This window comes from Atractosteus spatula, chromosome 4, assembly GCF_055471065.1.
Source record: "Atractosteus spatula isolate fAtrSpa1 chromosome 4, fAtrSpa1.hap1, whole genome shotgun sequence".
NCBI classification, from domain to species: Eukaryota; Metazoa; Chordata; class Actinopteri; order Semionotiformes; family Lepisosteidae; genus Atractosteus; species Atractosteus spatula.
In genome coordinates, this window is record NC_142709.1 from 52,048,144 (window position 1) to 52,071,871 (window position 23,728).

The following is a 23,728-nucleotide window of genomic DNA, read 5'->3' on the forward strand; positions in this document are numbered from 1 at the left end:
CGCCCTTCCCTGTGATAGCAGGACTACAGCTACTGGGCTGAAGAGAGATCTCTCTTTAGCTCACGGGGCTAGGTCGCTGCAGAGAGACGCGGAAGTCCCGGGTTCGAGCCTCAGTCGGGATGGGGCCGACCAGATGCGGCAAGGGCGCCCGCCGGAGCCCCCGTTGCGTTACAATATTTACTTGCTCTATTGCAGCCGATGGAAACTGACATACTGCACTGTAGATCCCTACTTTCCCAACTTTTAGAAATGATTTATAAGGGATTTTGGATTAATACTATATAATACATAATACGAAATATACAGGTACAGGTTTAATTTTCAAAACTGTTTGTCCTTGAATTGAATCAAACTGCCTGTCGAAAACTAGTTACAGTAACTGCATGGTGGATTCAGTTTTGAGCTTCCTTTTCTAGTGGTCAGATGCTGGTATGCCATTCTTGATCTTGCTGAACAAGGAAGTCTTAACCGTATCCAAGAGAAGTCCAGTTAAGCTTTAATGTTGGCAAGGCACAAACCAGAAATTCAACAATGCGATAACAATATACTTCTGCAATCCAAGCCATAGTCTCACAATATGGTATTCCTCCATTTAAAAAATACTTGTCTGCAGCGAAGGGGAATGATAAATTAAAGATGCTTCTTCTTCAGGCTTTTCAAACGTCTTCTTCAAAGTGCAACTTTTCTATGAACCCTACAGATTTCATAATAAATGCCATTTCAGCTTTTAACCTGCATTGCAGCTTTCTTGTCTGTGTATGTAGTAACAATCCACCTCCATCTAACCTCCATCTTAGACTTGCATAATTTATTAAATATTTTGACCTACACATAGCATATCAAGGACTATCCAACAGAATCTGCTGCATCATTTTCCAACAGAAAAAAGTTCGTATCAGCAGCGCAAACATTTAACATTTAGTCATGTGTTACTGATGTGTTACTGATACAGTGAGCTAGGCTCTGTACACAATACAGCCCCTGGTATAAAATACAAGCAAGATATAAACAAGCATGCTAATATTTTCTGTGTAATTTGTAGAAGAACTGATAAAAAAAGCATATTTCAAAATCAATTCACAGTATTTGGAATTTGGAACCTTGACTGCATATTTTATCATATTGTACATACAGTACAGTAGGTTAAGGATTGGTGCAAAAATACAGGAAAATGTTAAAACAAAAGGTTTTCTAGAGCATAGAGCATTTTCTAGAGTGATTCGAATTCTGCTTTTCATGCAATTTAACATGCTGACAGATTCAGTATGTGTATCTAAAGCTCTAGGCCTGTTTGCAGCCCCAGCTAGGGGTCTGCGGTTTTCATAGATCAAATGCTCACATTAAAGCTTCAGACACTAAGCCAGTTTTGAAGTTCAGTGGAGCTCATTGAAGTAACAAGTTAACTATTTCTTAAGAGAATTCAAGCATTTTTCTCCTTTAACACCCAACAGATTGAATTTTATTTTAGGATTATATCATTATAGTTTATTATTCCTCGAAACAATGGATTTATTTGCAATATTCTGAACACACAGAATATATCAAATCTAAGACAACTCAAACTGTGCTACATGAGTTATTTTTTTAATATTAGTCAAGGCATCCATATTCCTAGTAGCGTAAGTAAACAAACAGTATGGTGATGAACTATAATATTGATATTATAATACTGTTGTTTTATGGATTCTGCCAATAGCAATTCATTTTTTCATTAGCAAAACAGATTGCGTAACATTTTAAATATGCCTGCAGCTTGATCCATCCCCAGTCCCTTGTCGCTCCCCTCCCCTAAAGCAAATTTTCTAGATGAAAAATTCAGACATAACAGATCCCCAGTAGCCCAATAACAATGTGAAAAGAAATTTACTCTTAAAGAACCACTCCACAGAAGTTTCTATCAGGGGCACATGACATGCCATTTCTCAAACTAATTACCCATTCCCTCTGCCTGCGTGTTCAAAAAGCATGCATGCGAATCAGCATAAATAATTTTATGAAGCTGAGATTCGGAAGTGTACACTCAATATTGTATTGTGTTGTGTTCTTCTATCATCGTTATAGACATCATCTTTTGTTTTTTGGTGCGCTGACTTAAATCTGTTTATTTTCAACAGCTTTATGACATGGGCTTTTCAGCTGGCTGTGGTGGTAATACACTCAATTTAATCAACGTTCGTTTAATTGCTTCTCTTGGGCATTCTTACTAATATGGTACCTGCAGGCATGGATCATTATGATTCTGCATGAAGTCAAGTTTGAAACGTGAATGATAATATGGGACTGATAATCTCCTTCAGAGCATTGCTTTGTACTCGGTAGCTCTGAGCAGTTTTGCATATTGACAAGCACCAGTCTCCAATCTGTAAAATGGTATTTTTTTAAACAAATGTTTCTTTTGTAAAATATTAAACAGGATTGGGATGTAGTACAGAAATAATTTATTCTGCACTGGTACACTACTGAACTTCTGCCATCTAAAGCTTAGGAAAGGAATGATTTTTTTTTCACTTTTGCTACATCTGAAAGGGCTAATTGTTTCTGTCTTATATTCTTAACCCAGAGTTGGGCTCCCCAGTTGTTATACAGTTACATTTGATCACTAAGACCCTTATATTACACATGGAAGAATATATACAGTCTCTACCCAGATATGCATTTGTCAGAATCATATGCCACTTTTCCATACTGTGTTTCAGAGTTCCCACAATAGAGACTGATGCAGCTACAGTATCACTAACAAATCCTCACACTCAAAGGCACAGGAATCACTTTTATACACTAGGCTAAACTGATCTTTGCAGCTCAGAAACACCCTACCCCAGGGAACTGTTCAGTGCACTGAACAAAACAGATGCACCAACCGGAGACATACTGTAGCCAAGCCCAGACTCAGACCAGTGATGGTAGTCATAACTGAACTACAGGTTCCCTCCTTGGCATGGTTTCTTTAACTTCAGGTTCAGTCTAAGCTTTAAATCGAAAAAGGTATTTTTATTTTCAAAATTGTGATAGTCTTTAAAGATCCGTTTTGCAGCTTGCAATTAAAAATGATGAAAAGAGTGCAAAAACTGACATTGTGAAACAACAGCATCTTGAATCCAGGGCAATTTAACTCAAAATTATAAGCCAGTCACATGACCCTAAATTGTAGTCCTATTGCCTCAGGTGGTGTAAAGATAGCAAAGGAGGGACTTCATGTAAGAAATCCCTTTATTTCATGCAAAGTAAGCACAAGTAAGCACAAATTACTAAAGTAAGCACAAATTACTTTGAATGTAATCACCATATTTTGGAGGAATTTTTATATTGTGTTTTGTGACACTCGCTTTAAGCTACAGTACTGTACAGGTATGTTTCATAATTGACAGTTAAAACAGAGAGAACGCAACATATAGGATTTATCCAACTGTCTAGAAATACTGTAATTAAGCTGCAGACTTGCTTTTTCTGACAGAGAGAAGATGCATGTTTTATCTTTCTGTTTAGTTTCCCAGCAATTTTAATCTGGCTGAACCATTCAATATGGAATCACACACTGACAGGCTCCCTAGAATGTGAAACATTCTAACTGTTTTGTAACAAAGAACCCAGTCAAGACATATGTAAAAAAATAATATATGCTCAACTGGATACATGAACCATGACAGGCTGCTTTAATTTTATATTCAAGTGTCTTGAATTATATGATTTCATAACTGAAATTTTTGACCAAGTGTGAATCATTGCATGAATCCAAAAAAATCATAGTTTCCTTATTTTTAGCCTCTTTTCCCAAGGAATTGCTACCAGTACTTTCTGCTCTAGATGTGATACATTATTTCAAATGCTTCCAATCATCAATGAATCATATGATTTAGAGCTACAGTATATAAAATTGTTTTACTATTTCCAACAGAGGGTTTATGTTTTGTTATAATTATAATTTGTTCTTATAACTATAATAAAGCTGCAAAAGAAACATGTTTAGAAATAATATTTAAGCACAGTGCAAGAAATCGGACACAAAATTTTGAATGAATCAAAGCAAACTATTCTTTTTTTTTGAGAACCAACGCTGCCCTAGGCTAGAACTGTCAGCCCTTCATTTGCTCGTCTATGGACAGAATGTTTGCTCCATTGTACTTTTTGGACAATCAGTCTGTATAACCTATGCACATTTTGCACATATTTTATTGTTTTTACAGTGACTATGATCATCACATGTTGCACACACCTGTGTATTTATTTTTTATTTATTTTATATTTATTTTGTTGTCTTTTGTTTTATAACTATTCTGATGTTATCTTGGGCTGGACTGCTGTAACACATCAATTTCCCTACGGGATTAATAAAGTCTTATCTATCTTTCCTATGTTGATGAACCATCTTTAAGTTTTTTCCATACTTTCTTCTGGGGACCACCTACTGTAGAGTAAATCCAAATAAGGAAAAACTTGTGAATTTCCTTCTTGGTCAAGACAAATGGGCAGTTTGAAAGGGTTATTAGATCAAAGTGAATGGGTAGAGCTCCAACCTATCTGTCACCAGAATTTAGAGTGCTGGTGTCCCTTGGAATGCAGGTGGAAAAGGTTGAGATAATATGGGCTGCTGGTAGGGCTGTGTTCAGTTAATACAAACTTATTACTATTTGAATTCTACTATAGTAATGTTTGCTTTTAGGTTATATTTTAATAGATGAAAATTCATGCTCACGTTCACACGCAAAGTTTTCTGAGTAGAATTTGTGTTTGTTCAGACTTATAAATGACAAAGGTGTTGTTATATATATATTCATTTTGTTTTGCTTTTTACATGGTTGATTATTAAAGTTTATTTCAAAGCCTAAACCTATTTTCTTCTGAAATGGCTGTAAATTCACAAATGCTTTATGGTCACAATAGAATTTCCCTATTGCCTCCGCGTTTTTACTGCTTCATCTAGTCAAGTAATACATTCACTTGAAGCATGTCTGATTGTATAGAAATCTTTTTGAGGCACAGCAGAATGCTATGTAAATCTCTATATTATAATGTTGCATTATGTGGTATGAGCAAACTGAGAGTTATCGTTACACGAAAACAAAAATATAAAGAATAGGTTTGGTAGCCTATGTAGTCCTGTATTGTTTACAGTAAAAAAAATAAACTGAAAAAAATTCTATGACTTTTTCCATATGGTACTGTATTAACTATAGACTAGTATACTTTCATTCTGTGAGCTCACCCACAGATTTTAATTGTTGGAAAAACTTCTTTGTAGCAATTCATTTCCCTTTTGTCTATCCTTGACTCATCCTATCCTGAGTAATTCCCACCATATCAAGTTGTGTCATCAAGTATGAACATATACATACAGTAAATCAGTGTGTGTCAGTACTGAATATGTAATTTAAACAATTCAAATAATGGATTATGAACATCAACGTTTATTGCAGGCATTGATGTCAAACTTAAGTTTAAAATGAAATCGATAATCTAAAATATAAAAGGGAAAGAAATGTTAAAGTCTTTATATTATTAAATATACAGTAGCTGAAACATTCGTCTAATGATACATTATTAAATTGGAGACCTGGGAATAGTGTAGGTCTTAAAATTACTTTTTACTTTCTTTGTTACTGTTGTTCATTGACACATCTCCATTGCATTATAAACTGAAATAAGTAATGCTCTGGGATGTTATTTAAGTTTGAATCACAGCAAAATAATTCCAGGGTCACAGTTCAACACAAGACCTCATGGTGGGATTCACCAAGCCTTTAAAATAGACATTCTAAAATTTTGAATAAGGACAATGCTACAGTATATATAAAAATAAACAAGAGGGAACACTTCAACATTAAAAATGACAACCTGACAAAACACTGGGGGTGTCAAACACTCTTGGCATTACGCACAGGTCAGAGTCAGGGTACCATGATGCACTTGCAAATGACCTGCATTAGACTAGTTGTACTAGTTCACAGAATATGCTGCACCAATCTATATTTGTGTTCCAAAAGCAAAGATTGATTTTTTTCACATTGCATCTGTGACAAGGGCTGCTCTCCCTGCCTGTGCCATGATTTGATCTCCATCATGCACGAGCTCCCAGCGCGCAAAGCTCCTTTCTCTAGACAGCAGATATCTAACTGCACCATGCCTCAAGACTTGGTCCTCTGCATGGGCAGAGTTCTACATTTTCTACGTTTCACAAGGGGGGTGACATCAGTTCTGTAAGTCACTCAGTGCACTGTGCCAGTCCTGTTACACACGAATCGTGCTACACTGTATGAGGTGATCACAAAGGCTTCAATTACTGTACTTACATAACTCCCAAACAACAATATTCATATGATGGAAGAGCTGACAGATTATGCCACTTAACTCACAGCACCACTTACATTACCTTGATATCATTTCTGACATTTTCAGGCTCTGTACGAGCCTACAGAGATGTGTCGGTTTACCTGTACAGATCCCTTCAAATAGATTCCAGCCAGCGAAGTACAGATGTTTCCACCAAGTGCAAATGGATGATGTTTGTAAACACTAGTACAGTAAAATAGCCATGAGGCATTTTAAATGATTTATTCACCTAAAAGCTGATTCTTTGGACTGTTATCATAATATAATAACAGTATATAATGAGGTGATTAAACTTGCACTCTAACACAGGGGTTCATTCATAGTGAAGTCTGATGTATGGAACATTTATATTGTGTGATCACAAGGCCCAGGCAATATTACTGAAAGAAAAAGGGAAATACTTTTAATATTTGTCAGAGCAAGATATCCTTCTAGGATTCTTATTAACCTGCCCATCTCTAATCAATAAGCTGTGCATCTTGGCAAGGGTCACTGCAATGACCAAACAGACGTACAGACACCCAAGGGAAATCCAACCTAGGGCTTTTGAGTCATGTAGAAGCAGGTTTGCCTCATGCTATTTTTCAGAATTAAAAAAACAGGCTCTTTTGTTCAGGCAAAATTTAAACCTCACACTGCATTTATATCAAATGTACTGTGCCTTTGTAAGTTTCCCCTCGTTACGTTACAAATTCCAAACACAGACATCTCAATCAATCAGCCATTTCTAAGTTTTCACTGCCAAATATCAAGAAACCTAAATATAAAAGTGGCATCAGGATGTGCTAATTGTATGTTAACAGCACATAATAATTTAGTGACACTGAGCATCTGTGTTTGGGTAATGACATATTAAGGGTATAAACATCACATAAATAGGCTTCCAGCAGGCACAAATTTTGGATGTGCCTAAATGATAAAATAACTTAAGAAATAAAGTTTATGAGCAATAGCACTGATGGAGGAACAGGCAAAACCTAGGTTTTTATCGTTAAGGTCGTCATCCCTCCTCTAGAGGGTGCTCCTACCCGTGTCTGTCCCCCTTTTTGTTATTTAAACCAAGCGTCTCCGCAGTTCTGGGCTCAGCTATGGAAGACGGATGTCTGAGGGCCCGCCTACCACCGAGCTCAGGAGCAGCCCGAGGGCATAGGCCTTTTCCCCAGATGTCCGGGGCTCGGAGTGCCGAGTCCTGTTATGTTTTTTATCTTCCATGTACCTGGTTCCTCTTCCCTGTTGCCTGCTTTTAACTGTCTCCGTCATGGATGGACCTCCTGGCTTGTTGGATTTTGGACTGTGCCCTGATTACCCCTACTGACTTCCATGGACTTGTTTGCCTACGCCATGCTCCCCAAGATCACTGCAGTCACCATCCCCTGTCTGTCTACCCAACCTGGTCCTGCTGTGTCTTCCCTGATGTCCTTCTCCAAACACTTCCGGATTATACTGTCACGCATAAGGTCTTTAACAACGCATTTCACGGGAGTCTGACTGGGTACCGTGGCATTTGTGAGTCATTTAGTAAAGACTAAATAAAAGTCAGGGACCTATCAATTTACTTGTAGTGTTTATCAAGTTAAAACAGTGTCCGGTGAAACAGTGTAAAATGTCACCTGTTTATATACTGCATTTGGGACTAAGTATTCAATGAGTGAAATAAAGGAGTATTCATGCAATGTCATGTAAGTTGTATCCAAAGACAATGAAATATGGCCTCGTTAGCACATATTTAGAAACTTATATGTGCTGAGGTCTGTCAAATGACGTGTCGATGCTTTTCAAGTTGGTTCCTGTTCTGTAGCATTTACAACATCAGAAGATATTTGCATGTCATAGGATCATCAAGGAAACTGGGCATATTTCTGTATATGTATAAGGATCATGACTGTACTGTATTACCCATAAATAACTACAGTATATACAGTATGTCTACCTTCACAGATACACTTAAATTTATATGATCATATTTTAAAAAGCTTTAAAAAGTGAAGTACACTTTTTGTAGCTGCTGTGGAAAGGAGCTAAACATATGACATGTTTTAGTTCCTTTAGGATAAAATATTTATGTGCAAAAAAACCCACTATAACGGATGTTGAAGTCCTTAATGCACTACACTGTACATACAGTATGGGGGATCCTGTAAGTGCATCACTGGGGATAGGGGAGTGCATGTTCTTAGCAGTATGTAGAGTTAGTAAACTTGCCCTTTTGAACATAAAAGTGAACATTAAAAACAAATTGCACTTTCTTATGTTATGTTCTTGAAGGTTACAGACAAGTGTTGACTGGGCTGCCCATTTAGTTGTGTTGGGTGCTAGTTTCACAAAAGAAGTCAGGGTATGTGCTTTGGCAACATTTCCTTTAAATGTGGGAATATATCTAGTCAGTCTTTTCTGGACTGATTCTGTAAAAGCACTGTCATTTTGTAAAGCATGTCCCTCACTATGTGTCTAGAATTGTACTTATTCAAAATGAGGTCCAGTGTACAGTTAAATCTTAAAATCCTTTTATTTCAATTGTCACAGCTTTCTGTTTTCCTTTTTTATTGCTTCCTCACATTATCTTGAACAAGAAAATGATATGTCACCATAGACATTTAATTTGTTTCTTTGATGGCTTCTTTTCCACCTTATATATATACTGTATATTGTATTTTTGTTTATGCTGCTTGCATGTACTTTAATATTCTGTACGCGTCATCATTATATGTCATCTGTCTTGAACAGTGCATATTGTTTTAAGTGTCTTTGAACATTTAGGATTTATTACATTTGCTTAAATCACATAGTGTGTGAATCACATTCTGTTTAGAAATACAATTCTATGCATACATTACTGAATACATTGTGCATTTATAGACACATGAAATAATGTTAGATGTTGCTCTTAATTCCTTCAGTGCCTGAACAAAATTTTACTATCTGGGTTATAAGAACTAAATCTTCCAAATCCAGGGATTAGGTGCCTAATCTTTATTTGTTGGGGACTTATTTTTAACACCATTCCTTGCACACAAGACTGTACAATCCCATAAAGTTATTATTAACTGTTATTATTTGTTTAAATAAAATGGCTCCTTCTGTAATTTTAAATAAAAAAAGGTTAAAAAACCTGTTTCAGGCTTCAGGTCTGAGAGTTCACTTAAAAAGTCATTGAATACCAAAAGAACTATTAATAGGAAGACAATTATTATTTTAGGATTTTCCATGTGATTTGGTGGCAGTCTTCATATTTACTGTATAAAGCCTACATTTTTACACCATAATGTTAGACTGTTATATTCACACCAATTTATAACATTTATCAATTTTGTTAGAATTTAGGTTTGGATTAGTTTTGGAATGAAGACTTATGTAACTGTTATGTCATTTATGAAAACAGTCATAAAGAATGCTGAATATTATAATACCATTATATGCAGCCACTATTAATATTTTGTGCTCTCTTCATAGTAACATCACATTCATTTTAATTTACTGTAATTTTGTACCCAGATGTAAATATATTCAACTAATCAATTATATATATTAAAACAAAACGTCACTAATAATTATTTTATGCTGAATACTTTAAAAGCTACATTCTTTAATGCTACATTCTTCAAAAGTTACCTGTACAAGCATTAGAAAAATGTGTTGTAGTTGGTAAAATTTCTGACCTTTGTTATCTTTTTATTTTCATGTTTTCTCTTTGATTCCATTATTTTCTGCTTTACCTTTTTTAAACATTACATTTCTGTACATCGCCTGTTATATACAGTATATATAACAATCTGAGTTTTTGTACTATCATTTTGTAAACGTTCATTTTAACTCAGTAAATACACATTTCAACCTTCATCATATCTATAGCCTGGTGTTGTAGTATATTTTCTATTAAAATCAATATTACAGTGCTTATTAGTTATTATTACAAGTATTTGCTTTCTTTTAATCACTATGTTGTTGTCACTCATTCCCATTTAGCTTCAATACTTTACAAAGCAGGAGCAGACAAATAAAATGTAATCATACATACATTTAGTATGTAATCATACTAAATATATAATATACAATATTTTACAATAATTCAGTGTTGAAAAAAGCAGAAATAGTAAAGGAAGGCTAAGGGATTTTGTTTTCTTCTCACTGTAAATGGGCTGCTTTCAAGCTAATCACACATTTTTAAATATTTAAATAAAAAATACAATACAAATGGACCCAGCAGAGATTCAACAAAATTCCAAGGACTCACAGCTCAGGACAAAACTTTTAAGCATCAAGTACAGTATCATATGTACTGTAGGTGAAGAACCTTCAAAGCTAACCCAGCAAAAATGCCATGAAGCCGTGAATCATGGGCTGCGAGTGGCCAGAGAAAGGGTTGCCATGGTGACCACGCTGGTGACGAGCAGGGTCGTGGCTGTATAGACGCACAGCATTTGATTTCGTTAATCTTTGCTGTTTTGAATGATCACATTGATCTCAAATATTTGTTCACATATGAACACATGGACATGACATTAACCGATCTGTGCTGCAATGGGACAAAGTTAATTGTAATATTCCCCCATTGTTAAGTGTACATACAGTGCAGTATCTTAAATAGTATAACATTTGGGCAGGCACATGAATTCTTGACAAATCTTAATATTGTATTGATATAAAAATATTCCTAAAATGCCAGATTTAAAGGACTACAACGTACTGTATATACTGTACAGTAGATAGCTGTATGAATTAATGACTCTAGAGAATAGCTTGCAAAAAATCAAAAGCGAGCAGTACATTTATAGCAAAGAATGCAACTTGTTCCGGGCTGATTATTGAGGAATTATTCCAATGAAAAAAACCCAAAAGGCAGTCAAAACGGAGGAGCTGAGGCAGAAGGGTCAGGGGTAAAGTCAAGGTACTCTAGGATCGAAAACTCATATGTTCTAGAGGTCATATAATCAATATTAAAGCAAAGGGGATTATAACCTTGCTTCAGGAGTTATGGTCCATCTGCATGATAGATCTTATGCCACTGCCAGTTCAGAGTTCTTTGCCATTTGTCTACATTTTATCTACACTTGTGCCAAGATCTTTATTTTTCAACTTTTCCTCTGCAAAACATTCAAAAGCTGAAAGCTGAACAAACCTGTGCTTTTGAGCAATTGCCTGTGGTTGGATCACCATATAAAAAAACACAATTAGCAAAATCAGGGACACATGATGATGTTTTCTAGCTGATATAATGCAAAATAAATAGTGCAGGCGTAACACTCCCAAGTCACTGCAAAATGGAAGATCAAAGTTACCTGAGTGTTTTTCCCCCATATGTGTAGAAACTGCCTCAACAATTTATCTGTATTTTGTATTAGGTGATTAGAGAATGCTTGGGCTATGGTTAGTCTATAGTTAAACTATTATTTAACTATACTGAACACTGAAACGTCACTTACTGTATAAGTGCAACAGGGTCACTGAGTTTTCGAGAAAATGACAGTCTTTGTATAGCTCATGCACTGATTTATTGACAGGGCATTGGTTTATTATTGCTTGCAAAAATTTGCAAGCATCATTAGTAAGAGAATTTTCCCTTCCAATTTTAATTTAGGATCCCTGCAGGTTCCATTCCTTAATTCATTCTACCGCTGTGGAGTTTGGTACAGATACAATATTTGCTTGTTCCTTCCACATCAAACCGCCATCTCCATAAAAAAAAAATCCAAAACATCAATTTTCTTGGCTTAATAGATCCTATACTATGGAACACTTAAATCATGGTAATTAATCAGTTCTACTGATACTCACATTATAATGATTTATCATACGTAACCAGTAATCAGCAATTTGCAGTTCATCCAGCTCTATGATGGCATACTCTTCCAGTATACACTTTAAATATTTGGCCTGTTCTGTGTTGTTATTTTTATTTTCCTTTAAAATGGTTTTATGAAATCATTTCAGGCATTGGATGGCATTTAAAACATTAAAATAAAACAATCTTTTATTTGCATAAACAATACAGCTACTGTGGATTTCATTCTACTTCAAATGATATCTAGTAACTTGAATTTAAGAGCAGTGCATTCTAAAACATTCTAGATTGCTCAGGTTACTCCATCTTCTTTAGTGTTTGTTCCATTAGAGTAACTGGCACAGCCCTAAACCATCTGGCAGCACAACACTACACAAAAAAAAAAAGTTTGGAAGGTCTATGAATTGTTTATTCTTTAATGCATAATCAGTTGGAAAATTCACTGACATTCATAATAAATCCTCCTGCAAAATGATGAATAGCCACTTAAACAGAGTTCTGCACTACCAGGAGTTTTTTGTTAAGGAATTTGATTCCTTAACAACAAGCTTCAAGGTTGCTTAAAACTTTGATGAACTCAGTGATGATACCGAACTATCCCATACTGAATGATTATTAAAACAACAGTATTTGTGACCTAACCAATGGGGAGAGCTCCAGTCCTCCTGGTTTTCCATTAACTAATCATATGGAGCCAACCCACTCCTTGAAAACTGCCCTCCGGTCTCCTAAACCTAAATGGAAAATAAAACTTTGACAAAACACAGTGCACTCATTTACTGTACATACTTTGAAGGTTTAACACCCTTCCACTATGAATATGTCTGCTCCCAAACATTTCAGGAGCAAGTGGCCTTTTACACTGTTTTTATTTCAATTATCATGTCAATAAAGCATATCATTTTCCTGTGAAGAATGACGTAGCCCCATTTAAAATGATCAAAGCAATTGTATCTTTAAAATGTGTTACAGATGAGAGCAGGACATTCAGCCCATTTGGTAATTACTACCTAAATATTCCAAGGATTTATCTTAAATAAAGACAGAATGTTAGTGTAAAGAAATTCCTCCAGTTCTTGGTTTTAATGCATTTTATGTGTTTGTAAGTTTCCTGGTTTATTATTTTAAAGACAGTCCTCTCTTGCAATACTGCAAACTAAGAATGACCTGGCTTTGTCAATGTCTTTACATACATTTGGATACTTGAATGAATGCTCTAGAATATTGTACAAATACTGAATATTGTATTGATAACCCCTAATACTTCCATTTTGTTCTATGCCTGTGGTCAACACTCGTTCAAATAAATTTCCACATCAATCCCCAGTATGCCAATTATGCTGTAGAAAGGGCTATATTTTGGGTGAGACATTAAATAGAGGTGGACTTATTCCCCAAGGTGCTTATCAAAAGAATAGGGGTGTTAAACCTGTTATGCTGGCTAAATTCTGTCTTCCATATATCTAATTTTTAAATCAATTGGTGGGTGCTGGACTTCAATGGTCAATGTAGAAGTGGGTTGCCTCCAGTTTGTGAAGCGTTGTGTGATCTTTATGATGAAAAAATACTAAACAAATGCAAGTGATTATTTATTGTTATTTTGTTACAATTACAGTCTACAGGGAATAACAGTACTATTGAAACCAGGGCTCGATGATTCCAGCCTATCTTTGGGAATTGTGATCAAATTTAGCTAATGCTATAGCCCAGATTACAAAAGATCTCTTGACCTCATCCTTAAAGGGGAACTGCAGCCCCAATTTCACAGACCGGTTATTAAATCTCAGTAACATAAACAAATTCATTGATAACAGCAGAATTTGACAGATTCCAAATTGAGCACAACTTTTTGTGTACATTTTATTTACATTGTGTTTTGAAATAAACTCATCGATGTTGATTGTTTCTATCCCTGAAATATAAAAAAAATAATGTTGCAGTTCCCCTTTAATTGTAAATGAGCACCTTTCCTGATTGATCTTCTCAGGAGCCAACGTGATGATAGTTTGAAGCTAAAATCCAACACCACTCCCTGTGATTCTCTTAAATAATTTAATGCTTGTGAAATTCCACAATCCACGGTGTGAATGCAAGGCTCATAGCAAATAATGATAGTACTCACACATTTGGTTCTGTTCTAAGCTTCATTACTGTGGATAATTAATACAATTCAGATATATTTAGTGACAAAATCAATCAAGTTTTTGTTAGATGTGGCTGATGCTACCTTTGCTAAGCAAAAAATATTTTACAGATGGATTCATACTTCTGCATTTACAAAGCTGTGAATAAAACCAGTACATAATTTTATACTTGGACCTTTTTTAATTCTTTAAAAAGAAATGGAAGCTCGGGCTTTCAAGTACATTTTACAGTACACTCTGGAGTTCTTACTTTAAGCTAAAGTAAAGTTATTTCAGTAAAAGCATTATGAATAAATAATAGATACTTAAACCAAAACACATTTTGAGTGGCAGTCAGATATATTACATCCCTGCTTTACACCCTGGCTCAATCTTGAGTGAAAGCCTGTTTTCTAAATCTCTTGACCTTTATTAATATGAGGTTCTAGTCCATGTTCCGTTGTGGATTTTGTTGTCTGAAGACAAGGGCAGCTGATATGTCATTGACTGAATCGCTGGAATGCTGTTCCCTCAGCTTCTCTGAACTAAATCCCTTAGTCAGATTATCTGGACCAAAATCAAGAAAATCCGGCAACTTAAGCAGTTTTTTTTATTCAGCATCATTAGATGAGAAATTTGTCCTGCATCTTTCACTAATCATAGCTTTGAAACGGCAAAAACACAAAAAAACACAATGGCAAAAAGTCATGTTGTAGTTTAACTTCAGGCCTGACAGAATGCTTCCTTTTTATATTTCTGCAAAATACTGTATTCATGCAGTGTAACATGTACTGTATGATCCTCAATGAAGCTGAGATATACGTATTTAAAAGCCTGCTACCGTATATTGTCAAGCATCAAAACTGTATTTAATTTGATTAACAAGATGTAGAAATGCTTTACTACTTCAGCTTTCACAATTTTATAGCACATAGTATTTCTGTCTCTTAACATGCCAATAAAAATGATACATTGATAAATCAGCATGCTTCAATTTTCTTCTACTTTACTGAATTTGTCATATTTATATCGTTTATTTTGAATTGAAGAGGTTAATATATAACTGAAAGAATGAATGACATAAAAAACTGATTAAAAACAGTCCAAAATTCTAAAACTAAGCAGCATTGATTGCTAAAAGCTAGAAGTTTAAGCCTTTTACTCTGCTCTTGTAGCACCTGTTATTTTGCACCTTTCCAAAGCATAGCTGCAGATACAAATTAGCAGCTTTGTGAATAGCAGATGCAACTCCATCCTCACTAGATTTTATGTATATGTTCCTGGTTACAACTGTCCCTCATTTTTTTTTATACTGATCACAACTTTGCTTTTAATTACATGAAATAAATTACTTTCACAGAAATATGGGCATTCTGCTGTAGTACCTGATAATTCCATAGCTGAGGTGTTACGAGACAGGCACAATCCGTTTATCTTGCTGATGAAGATTCCCGCACCACACAGTTAATTAAGTTTAATAGTGTTGATTGTGCCTCCCATCTAGCACAAAACCCACTTGGTCATGCAGCATTTCTCTCTCTTCACACAATCTCAAACTGCATTCTATTACCAAGCTATCCATTCCAGATGAACTCAATGCATCACCAAAATGAAGACCTTATATTACATTAGTCACAAGTGAGTTATCTGTTTTTGAAAAATTATGTTCCATTTCTTTATAGCTGTCACTTCTCCAGTCAGTGTGATAGCTTGGGTTTGCTGCCAAGTTCCCCCTTTTCGGGTTTTTTTCCTTTAACCCCCACATTATCTTTCTGGCAGACTGAATGCTGTTCATCACCCAAACAGCATGCATGCACTGTCAGTAAGCACAAAAAAGGTAATTCACAGCAAAAAAACCAACAACAACAACAACACACTTACCCTGACAGCTTTGCTATCTTCACAAAGCTAAACACATCCATACGTGCAGCAGGCTGTGGTCTCTTTTTATTCTGTTATTTTTACTCCAGATTCATGGTCTAAATTTCTTAAAAACAAAGCAGGGTGAAGCAAGAGGAAGGTAGAATATCCCTCTTGTCAGGATTTGTGCATGTCTGAACAACTGGTGTGTCCCAGCGTAAGCAATGGAAATCCAGACCCCCTACGAAAAGATTCTGAACATATGTTTTCATGCTACATCCTTCAAACAGCGTCTCCATCAGCTGCATAAAGCCATCCTCATTTAGTTTTCATCACTGTGGAATAATGTGCAGAGGCCGTGCGGTAACAACAGCTTTGAAGAGAGAGGGAGGGGGTTGGAGGCTGGAAAGGAAGGGAGGGGGGGGTAAATCACTACTGATGGATGCTCCGGGCTTCCTTCTTTTTTTTCCCTGAAATGTAGGGAGAAGACTGATGTCTTTTCCTCCTTTATGTACTTTGAAAATGTTCAAGCCTCCCAACCGTCCACGAGGAGCAGGGACAGAACAGCGTTAGGTGCTGAAAGAGGCGATGTGCAGGAGAGAGGGGGAGGAAGGAAGATGCTGCTCTGTGGGGTGGGTGAGCGCTGGAGCCGTGCTTTAGCAGGATGAATAGCTGCAGGCAAGAAATACCCTGTCATTCTGTTTATTTGTATTGCTAAGTAAGCAATGCAGTTTACATATAGGAAGACAAGTCACACACAGCAGACAGCTTTTAACTGAAGCATAGAAAACCCATTTAAACTGTAACTACAGATTTTGCTTATGTAAGCAGAGACTTATTTCTATCCAGTTAATCTATATTAGAAACAATTTTGCAATGAATACCAGTGCTTAAACTGACCATCTTGAGCTACAGTATTTACCAAATGCCTTTTCAGGGTGATAAAGAAATAGCAATAAACCACAGAGGATAATTGCTGCCTGTAATGGACTAAAAAATACTGAATTATGAATGCCAGCATCACGATGTACATTTCAGTTGTCTCATTTGTTTATTTTTATCATTTATTCTATTCGTGGTTCAGCATGGCATATGCAAATGAATCTCTTGAAAATGTGTCTTGGCATATGTCTTGTGAAGCCAAGAGAACTGCAGTTCCAATCACTTTTGCTCTCACTCTTTGTCTAGATGAGGAAAGAAGTGCACTGCATAGACGCAGCAGTGACAGAACTGACCCTCTCATGGAATCTGTTAGGACTTCACCTAGACTGAATGTACCATGTTCTGTGAAGTCACATCCTTCAAAATGAGAACCTGTTATGAATGACATGTGTGAAAGTATCCCTGTGGGCACATTCAGTACCACAAAACATACAGACAGATGAAAATAATATTACAGACACTCTAAAGAAAGAAAACAAACCTGAAGAACTAAAGAAAACAAACCTGCTTGTTTCTTCCCTTGCACCCTGCAAGGCTGAATAGGTGAACTAAAATGAAGGTTGCCTGGGAAGGCAGGGGCTCACTCACATTACAGCACAAATCATATCTAAACTGCAGTGCTAGTATTTTTCTACAGATAGGTTTGGAGCAGAGCTGAACGCTGTGCAATGAAAAATACGCCTTGCTTATTGTTTTCACAAACTTTTTTATCTACTGTAATTCATAAATTTATGAAGTTAGTTAAATTTGGTCCTTTTCTGTATATAAATGTATGTACCACTGACAACACTTTTAATTTTAGGCATGCTTAATGAAAAGTATCATCTACCTACTGTTAAAAATTCTATGATAATCCGGAAGTGTCACCACCAAGTAATGTGCCTTCCTTCTGACTTAGCTTTATTTCCAACTCTACATCCCAGGACCATTAATTGAAAGGAATTTCTGATGATATTGGTCATTTTGGATATGGCAGCTTCTAAGAAAATGAAAATGAGCAGAATGAAAGTTTATAGCAACAGATAAGGATGACTGCTTATAAAGCATTAAGAGTTTGCCCCCAGAGGTGTTATTGTCCCACTGGGATGCTGTCTCCAATCGGTGTCGGTGAAATTTAAAATCAGCTATCAGTTCTGACTTATTTTCACGTTTGAATACAGGGCTTCTAATTGCTTTACCTCTTGAGTTGCTATGACAAAGTGCCAGTGCACACCATCATCACATGACGTCTTCTGAGGCCTATTCCAAGCTTTTGGTTCACTTACTCACCTATTGTTTTGTTTGTTGGATGGGTCACTTTCTTTGTATTTTTATTTTGGTGTAATTATTATAAGTGAATCTACACTATATGCGGGATGTTTTGTATTGACCTTACCTATTGTGGATGCACAGTCCTTATGTGTTTGTTCTACCATGTTGTGTCAGATTACAGAGCCTGTATCACCCCTGGATTAAGTGGAGGCTCTCAATCCATCAGTTGGAGATGGGGTGAGTCTAAAAGTATTCAACCTGGCACTCAGACTCAGTGTGAATTCTGCATTAAATTTTCTGTGTGTGACTAACACAGCCTGGTGCTGCTAATTCATTTTTTTTTTCAGTAGATAGTAGAAACTTTCCTTGAAAGACTGCAGTTTACTCCTTACATATCCTGTTATTTTTAGTTTTTTATAAATTGATTTTTGACACAGCACTTTCAGTAAACAAAGAAAGACTATTTGCACAGGCTCTTTTTGTGGTGTTTTTATGCCTTTTGTGACCTCCCCATGGATTCACTTTAAGGTGTTTTCCTCACAGTAGCACTAAGGGTTGGTATTATTTGAAAAGATTGATTTTAGATTGATGACCTCTCCACTAAAATGAGTTCATAATATATCAGGTTTTAAAGTTTCCCACTTTCAGAACAAACTAATCTCTTTGATCAATATGGATTCAATCTAGATATAGAATACAGATTTACAGACAGGGTAAGTTAAAAGGTTGTATTTAGTACAAATTGCTTCAGAACCTGGGAATCCCCATAGATTACAGGGCTGGTACACCTGTTATAAACACAGCTACTAGGGTATCTACAAATTAGTTCAAATGAATTCTCTGCGGTTGTAAAATAAGACAATAAACCAAAGTTTTTTTTTAATCTTGATAAGTTGTGCAAAAAATAAAACTAACAAATAGCTAAAATTGTATTTAGTTTTCCAGTCAGATGAAAATGTAAAAGTAAACTGTAAATATGTTGCTCTTTCTACTATTACTACCTTGCTTTGTAGACAGTATAATAGTATTATAATACTCATATATATTTAAAGGAGTGGCAGTTCCAAAAACATTATCTTAAAGCATATACAGTAAATATGACTGATAACTAGAGTCAAAGTCACAGTGAGTGGTTTCTGCATGCATCATGGGCTAGGGACACAGTTGCCCTCTGTGTGAATTGTAATTGTACAGGCAGTATTAACAGAGGAATCGATACATACAGTATTTTTGTAGTTGATATGGATTTTTTGGCACAAGCTGTTAGTATTGTGTACCAAAAATGTACATTTACAAAACAATTAAATTAGGACTAGAAGCCACATTTCATTGAGAGGAGAGCTTTTTGCCATCTAGCCTGTTTAATTGTTAGTAGCCAATTGATCTGATGATCTCATCTAGCTGTTTCTTAAAATGTCTTGTTCTAGACTCCCCAAGTTTTTTGTGTCTCTAGGTCTCAATTTGAATGTACTTCTAGGTACTTTCCACCTGTGTCCCCTGGTTTTTTTTAAACTGCTGATTCTGGACAAGTTCCCTATGTTGACTTTGTCAGTGCCTTTGAGGATTTTGAGAACTTGGATCAGGTTCTCTCTTAGTCTTCTTCTCTTAATCTTTTATCCTATCAGTGTAGGTCTTTCCTTTAAGCCCAGGAGCGTGGCTGATTGGTATTCTCTGATCTGATTCTGGAGCAGTAGTATCATTTTGTTCCACAACGCAACTTTCTAAACCAGGTCTTACTTGTTAATGTGTTTGGCTCATTTATTCTCAACTTTGTCTAGATAAGGTACAATGCAAATGACATCTCAACACTTAAGTTTCATCACATTTTGTATCTACAGTTTTTGTTTTTCCACCTGAGTGTCATACTCCTTCTTGTCTATACTAGATGTCACTGGGTGTTAGGCCAGTTATAACAACATAAAGTACCGAAAATGTTTATTTTTGTACATTAAATGTATGTCAATTATATTTATTTCATAAATCTCATACAGAGGAAACACTGTAACTGTGTAATGCCCATGTACCTATTTGGCCTTTCTTTTGAAATATATGGAATATGTGCATAATGTGTGGAGATAAATTTCAAGGTACTGGGATTAGTGATTCAATGGATCCTGCAGTGCCAACACCATAATTCTGTGTTCTTGGGTTTTATTTCCTTTGAGCAAATGTAAAAAAAAAGCTTCAGGGTGCTTGACAAATATTGCAGACAGTGCATTCTTCTCTTCTCCCCAAACAACGCAATCATAGATTTGATTTCACCATCTGTAGTAATCCAAATGACAATTTCCCTCCTCTCTGGAAAGCATATAATCCTCTGAAAGAAACATCCTTCATTTGATAAAAGATTCGTGTGGAAAAAAAAACAATGTGTATTTGGCACAGTACATATAATCCTATTGTTCATAAAAAATAGTTTATTTAACCTCTCCTTTTAACAGCTTGTTTTACACTATATTTTGTGGACATATATTTTTCTGTCAAGTTATTATTATTATTATTTCTCTTTCCCAATACCTCCATCCACGACTAATTCTTTAAATTAAATGAATAAATGAATTAACATGTTTTGGCTATCGTGTTTGGAGTGTTGTCCCATTGTTTGTCCAAGAGGGAAAACTTAACCTTCAAGTGACAAGATGTGAAGTGCTTTTTGATGATTCTGATAAACAGTATTGCTTTTCCTTTTATTTCGATAAGTACAGGGTGGCTGAGGAGTGAGTGCTCTTTAGTCAGAACTCTTTAGCTCTTTCGCAGTAACACAATCACCTTCCTGTGTTTGTGGTTGTGTGTGAGTGTCTAGAGTTTTGTTTTTATAATAAATATTTCTGATCAATGAATAGGCTTGTGATGGAAATAAATATGTTATTTCATTACATACTGTAAGTCTGCTGTGTTGAATGTCATTTTGTTTCTGAAGACTGGTTGTAAGACTGCTCATGTGCTTGTAACCATTGATTTCCTTGACAGTAAAGGCTTTGAGCTCTTTTAAAATATAAAAAATCAAACACTAGAGTAAAGAAACATTTGGTAATCCTTATATCAGGGGTCTCCAGTCCTTGTCCCCAGACCCCCTTCTCCAGTTAATCTTGTTGGTCACCTTTCTAAAGGCAACACCTGCCATGAACTGATGAATTAAGCACATGATCTGTTGAATTAACATAATTATATTCTTTGATGACTAGAGCGTAGTCAGATGCTATTCCTAAATGATATCTAAATTAATTTAACTAAACTAAGTAATATAAATAATCCACTTGTACAGGTTTGATAGGATTTTCCCGATCATTTGTATAGAAATGAAGATGCTTGATAGTTACATTCTCACCATTGTGGTGATAGTCAGCCCACAGATTAGAGAATTTTAAAAAGGGGGACATAATAAAAACTGTCCTCCAAATCAGTCTTACTTATTTTACTGGTAAAGTTATAGAAATGATAACATAGAACTAAACTAGAAAAATACTTACAGTCTAATTTGATTTTAGAACTAGACATGGATTTAGAAAGGGAATGTCTTGTTTAACAAACTTGGTAGAATTCTTTAAACATGTAACAAGAACATTAAATAACAGTATCATACAGTATTAACACTTTTGATAAGGTCTCTTATATCGGTTGATTCTCGAATCAAAAGCCATTGTAATTCAAGGAAGTGTTTGCACAACATCTCTGGATCAAGAACTGATTAACAAAGCACATTATCTTAAGAGGTATAAATACAAATGGGAACATACTGTATACAATAAGAAGTGAAGTGCAGGGTTCCATTTTTAGACTGTTCTTCTTACACATCTATATAATTTATTTAAATTGGTGTAAATACTGGGGCCCCTGCTATTCAGCCTCTACATGTCCCCACTGGTCCTATATTAAAATCACATGGTCTGAATTATCATTTCTATGTCAATGATATTCAGATTTACATCCATACTAAACCTGACCCATACTATCTTTTTACCCTTATGTACCGTATATCAGAAAAACATCATTCTTTCATCTCAAAAACATCGCCAGACTGCGTCCTATGCTGTCTTTGACTGTTGCCGAAAAACCTGTCTACACATTAGTTTTTCCTAGAATTTATTACTGCAATGCCCTGCTTACTAGGGTAAAATCAAAACAACACCAAACAAACTCCAATATGTTCAGAATTTGGCAGTCAAAATCCTGACCAGGTCATGTGCAAGCGATCACATTACACCTGTCTAGGAGGCCTTAAAAAAGCTTCCTATTGGATTGCAAGTCGACTTCAAGATCTTCATGCTCACCTATTGGTGTAACGAACAGTTCTTTCCGGACCCTATGCGGACGACACAATCTGAAGAAGTGGGGGAACACTAGGGAAACGTCATGCAGGAATACGGGGCTGAAGACAGGGGGGCGTGTCCAAGGTGCGCTGGTGCACGGGGAAGGTGTGGCCGAGGCGAACAATCCAAAAGAGTAGTCCTTAGGGAATATCCAAAACACAAGGGAAAGTCCAAAACCAGGAGATCCATCAGAACAAAGAATTAAAAACCACGAAGGCCGGGTCGGAACCGGCGGACGGGGAACAGGAACGGGAACAGAGGTTAAAACCTTAACGGGACCAGGCGCTTCGTGACATTGGGGTTTAATATGGCTTGGCACCTCAGTACCAAAAATAAAGATTATTATTATAAGTTTTGAACCCAGAGGCCTCAGCACTGTAAGGCCGTAATGCTTCAGTGTCTCCTGGATTAGGTACTGTAGATGCAAAATGATCCAGACTGTTAGTAGCAACATAATATATACGTATCAAATAGGTAACCCTTAGTTGCAGGAAGCTAGACATGAAAGAAATCTTGATGTTTATGTTCCATGTTCTTTTCAAGAAAATTCAGCAAAAAAAGTAAAACAGCAAATGGATGCATACAATACAGAAAACATTGAGGAACTTAACCAAGGGGAGTTATTGTCCAGCTTTGTAAGATATTAGAAAGACTTCATTTATAATATTGGGTTCAGTTTGGTCACCCTACCACAAAAATACATTACAGTTTAAAAAAGCAACAGATATGATTCTGAGAGGAAATGTGTTCTAAGTATACATATTTTATGTCAACACAGAGATGTCCTTGAAATTAAGAGTGACACAGGATTGTTGGGTCACAATGGAAAACTAAAAGAACATCAAATTTGCTACCAAATGTATGGTGTCATTTTTATACCAATTATTATTATACTAATATACCAATATTACCAGTATTGTCCTTATACATATATATATATATTAAAATATACAAACAAATAATTTCTTCCATTTAAATGAGACAATTTATCTGGAATTGTATTAATTACATGAAAGAATGCTGTAACATCTTAAAAAAGATGTTGGATAGGGCAGTGATATAAAATAATTCAATTTTCACATTGGTTCAGAAAAGATGAGAGCAAACAGACTCAAGATTTAGTACTGGTTTTCTTA

At 35.8% G+C, this 23,728-nt stretch overlaps 1 protein-coding gene across 1 annotated transcript in view; it reads right to left on the bottom strand.

The window, feature by feature from the left end:
- Window positions 1-16,427, bottom strand: part of frmpd4 (FERM and PDZ domain containing 4) — a 90,264-nt gene extending 73,837 nt beyond the window's left edge. The window contains exon 1 of the mRNA XM_088913347.1: window positions 16,111-16,427. Coding sequence (XP_088769473.1) covers window positions 16,111-16,151 — 41 coding nt within the window. The 5' untranslated portion in view covers window positions 16,152-16,427. The remainder of the gene's footprint in view (window positions 1-16,110) is intronic.
- Between the last annotated feature and the right edge of the window lie 7,301 nt (window positions 16,428-23,728).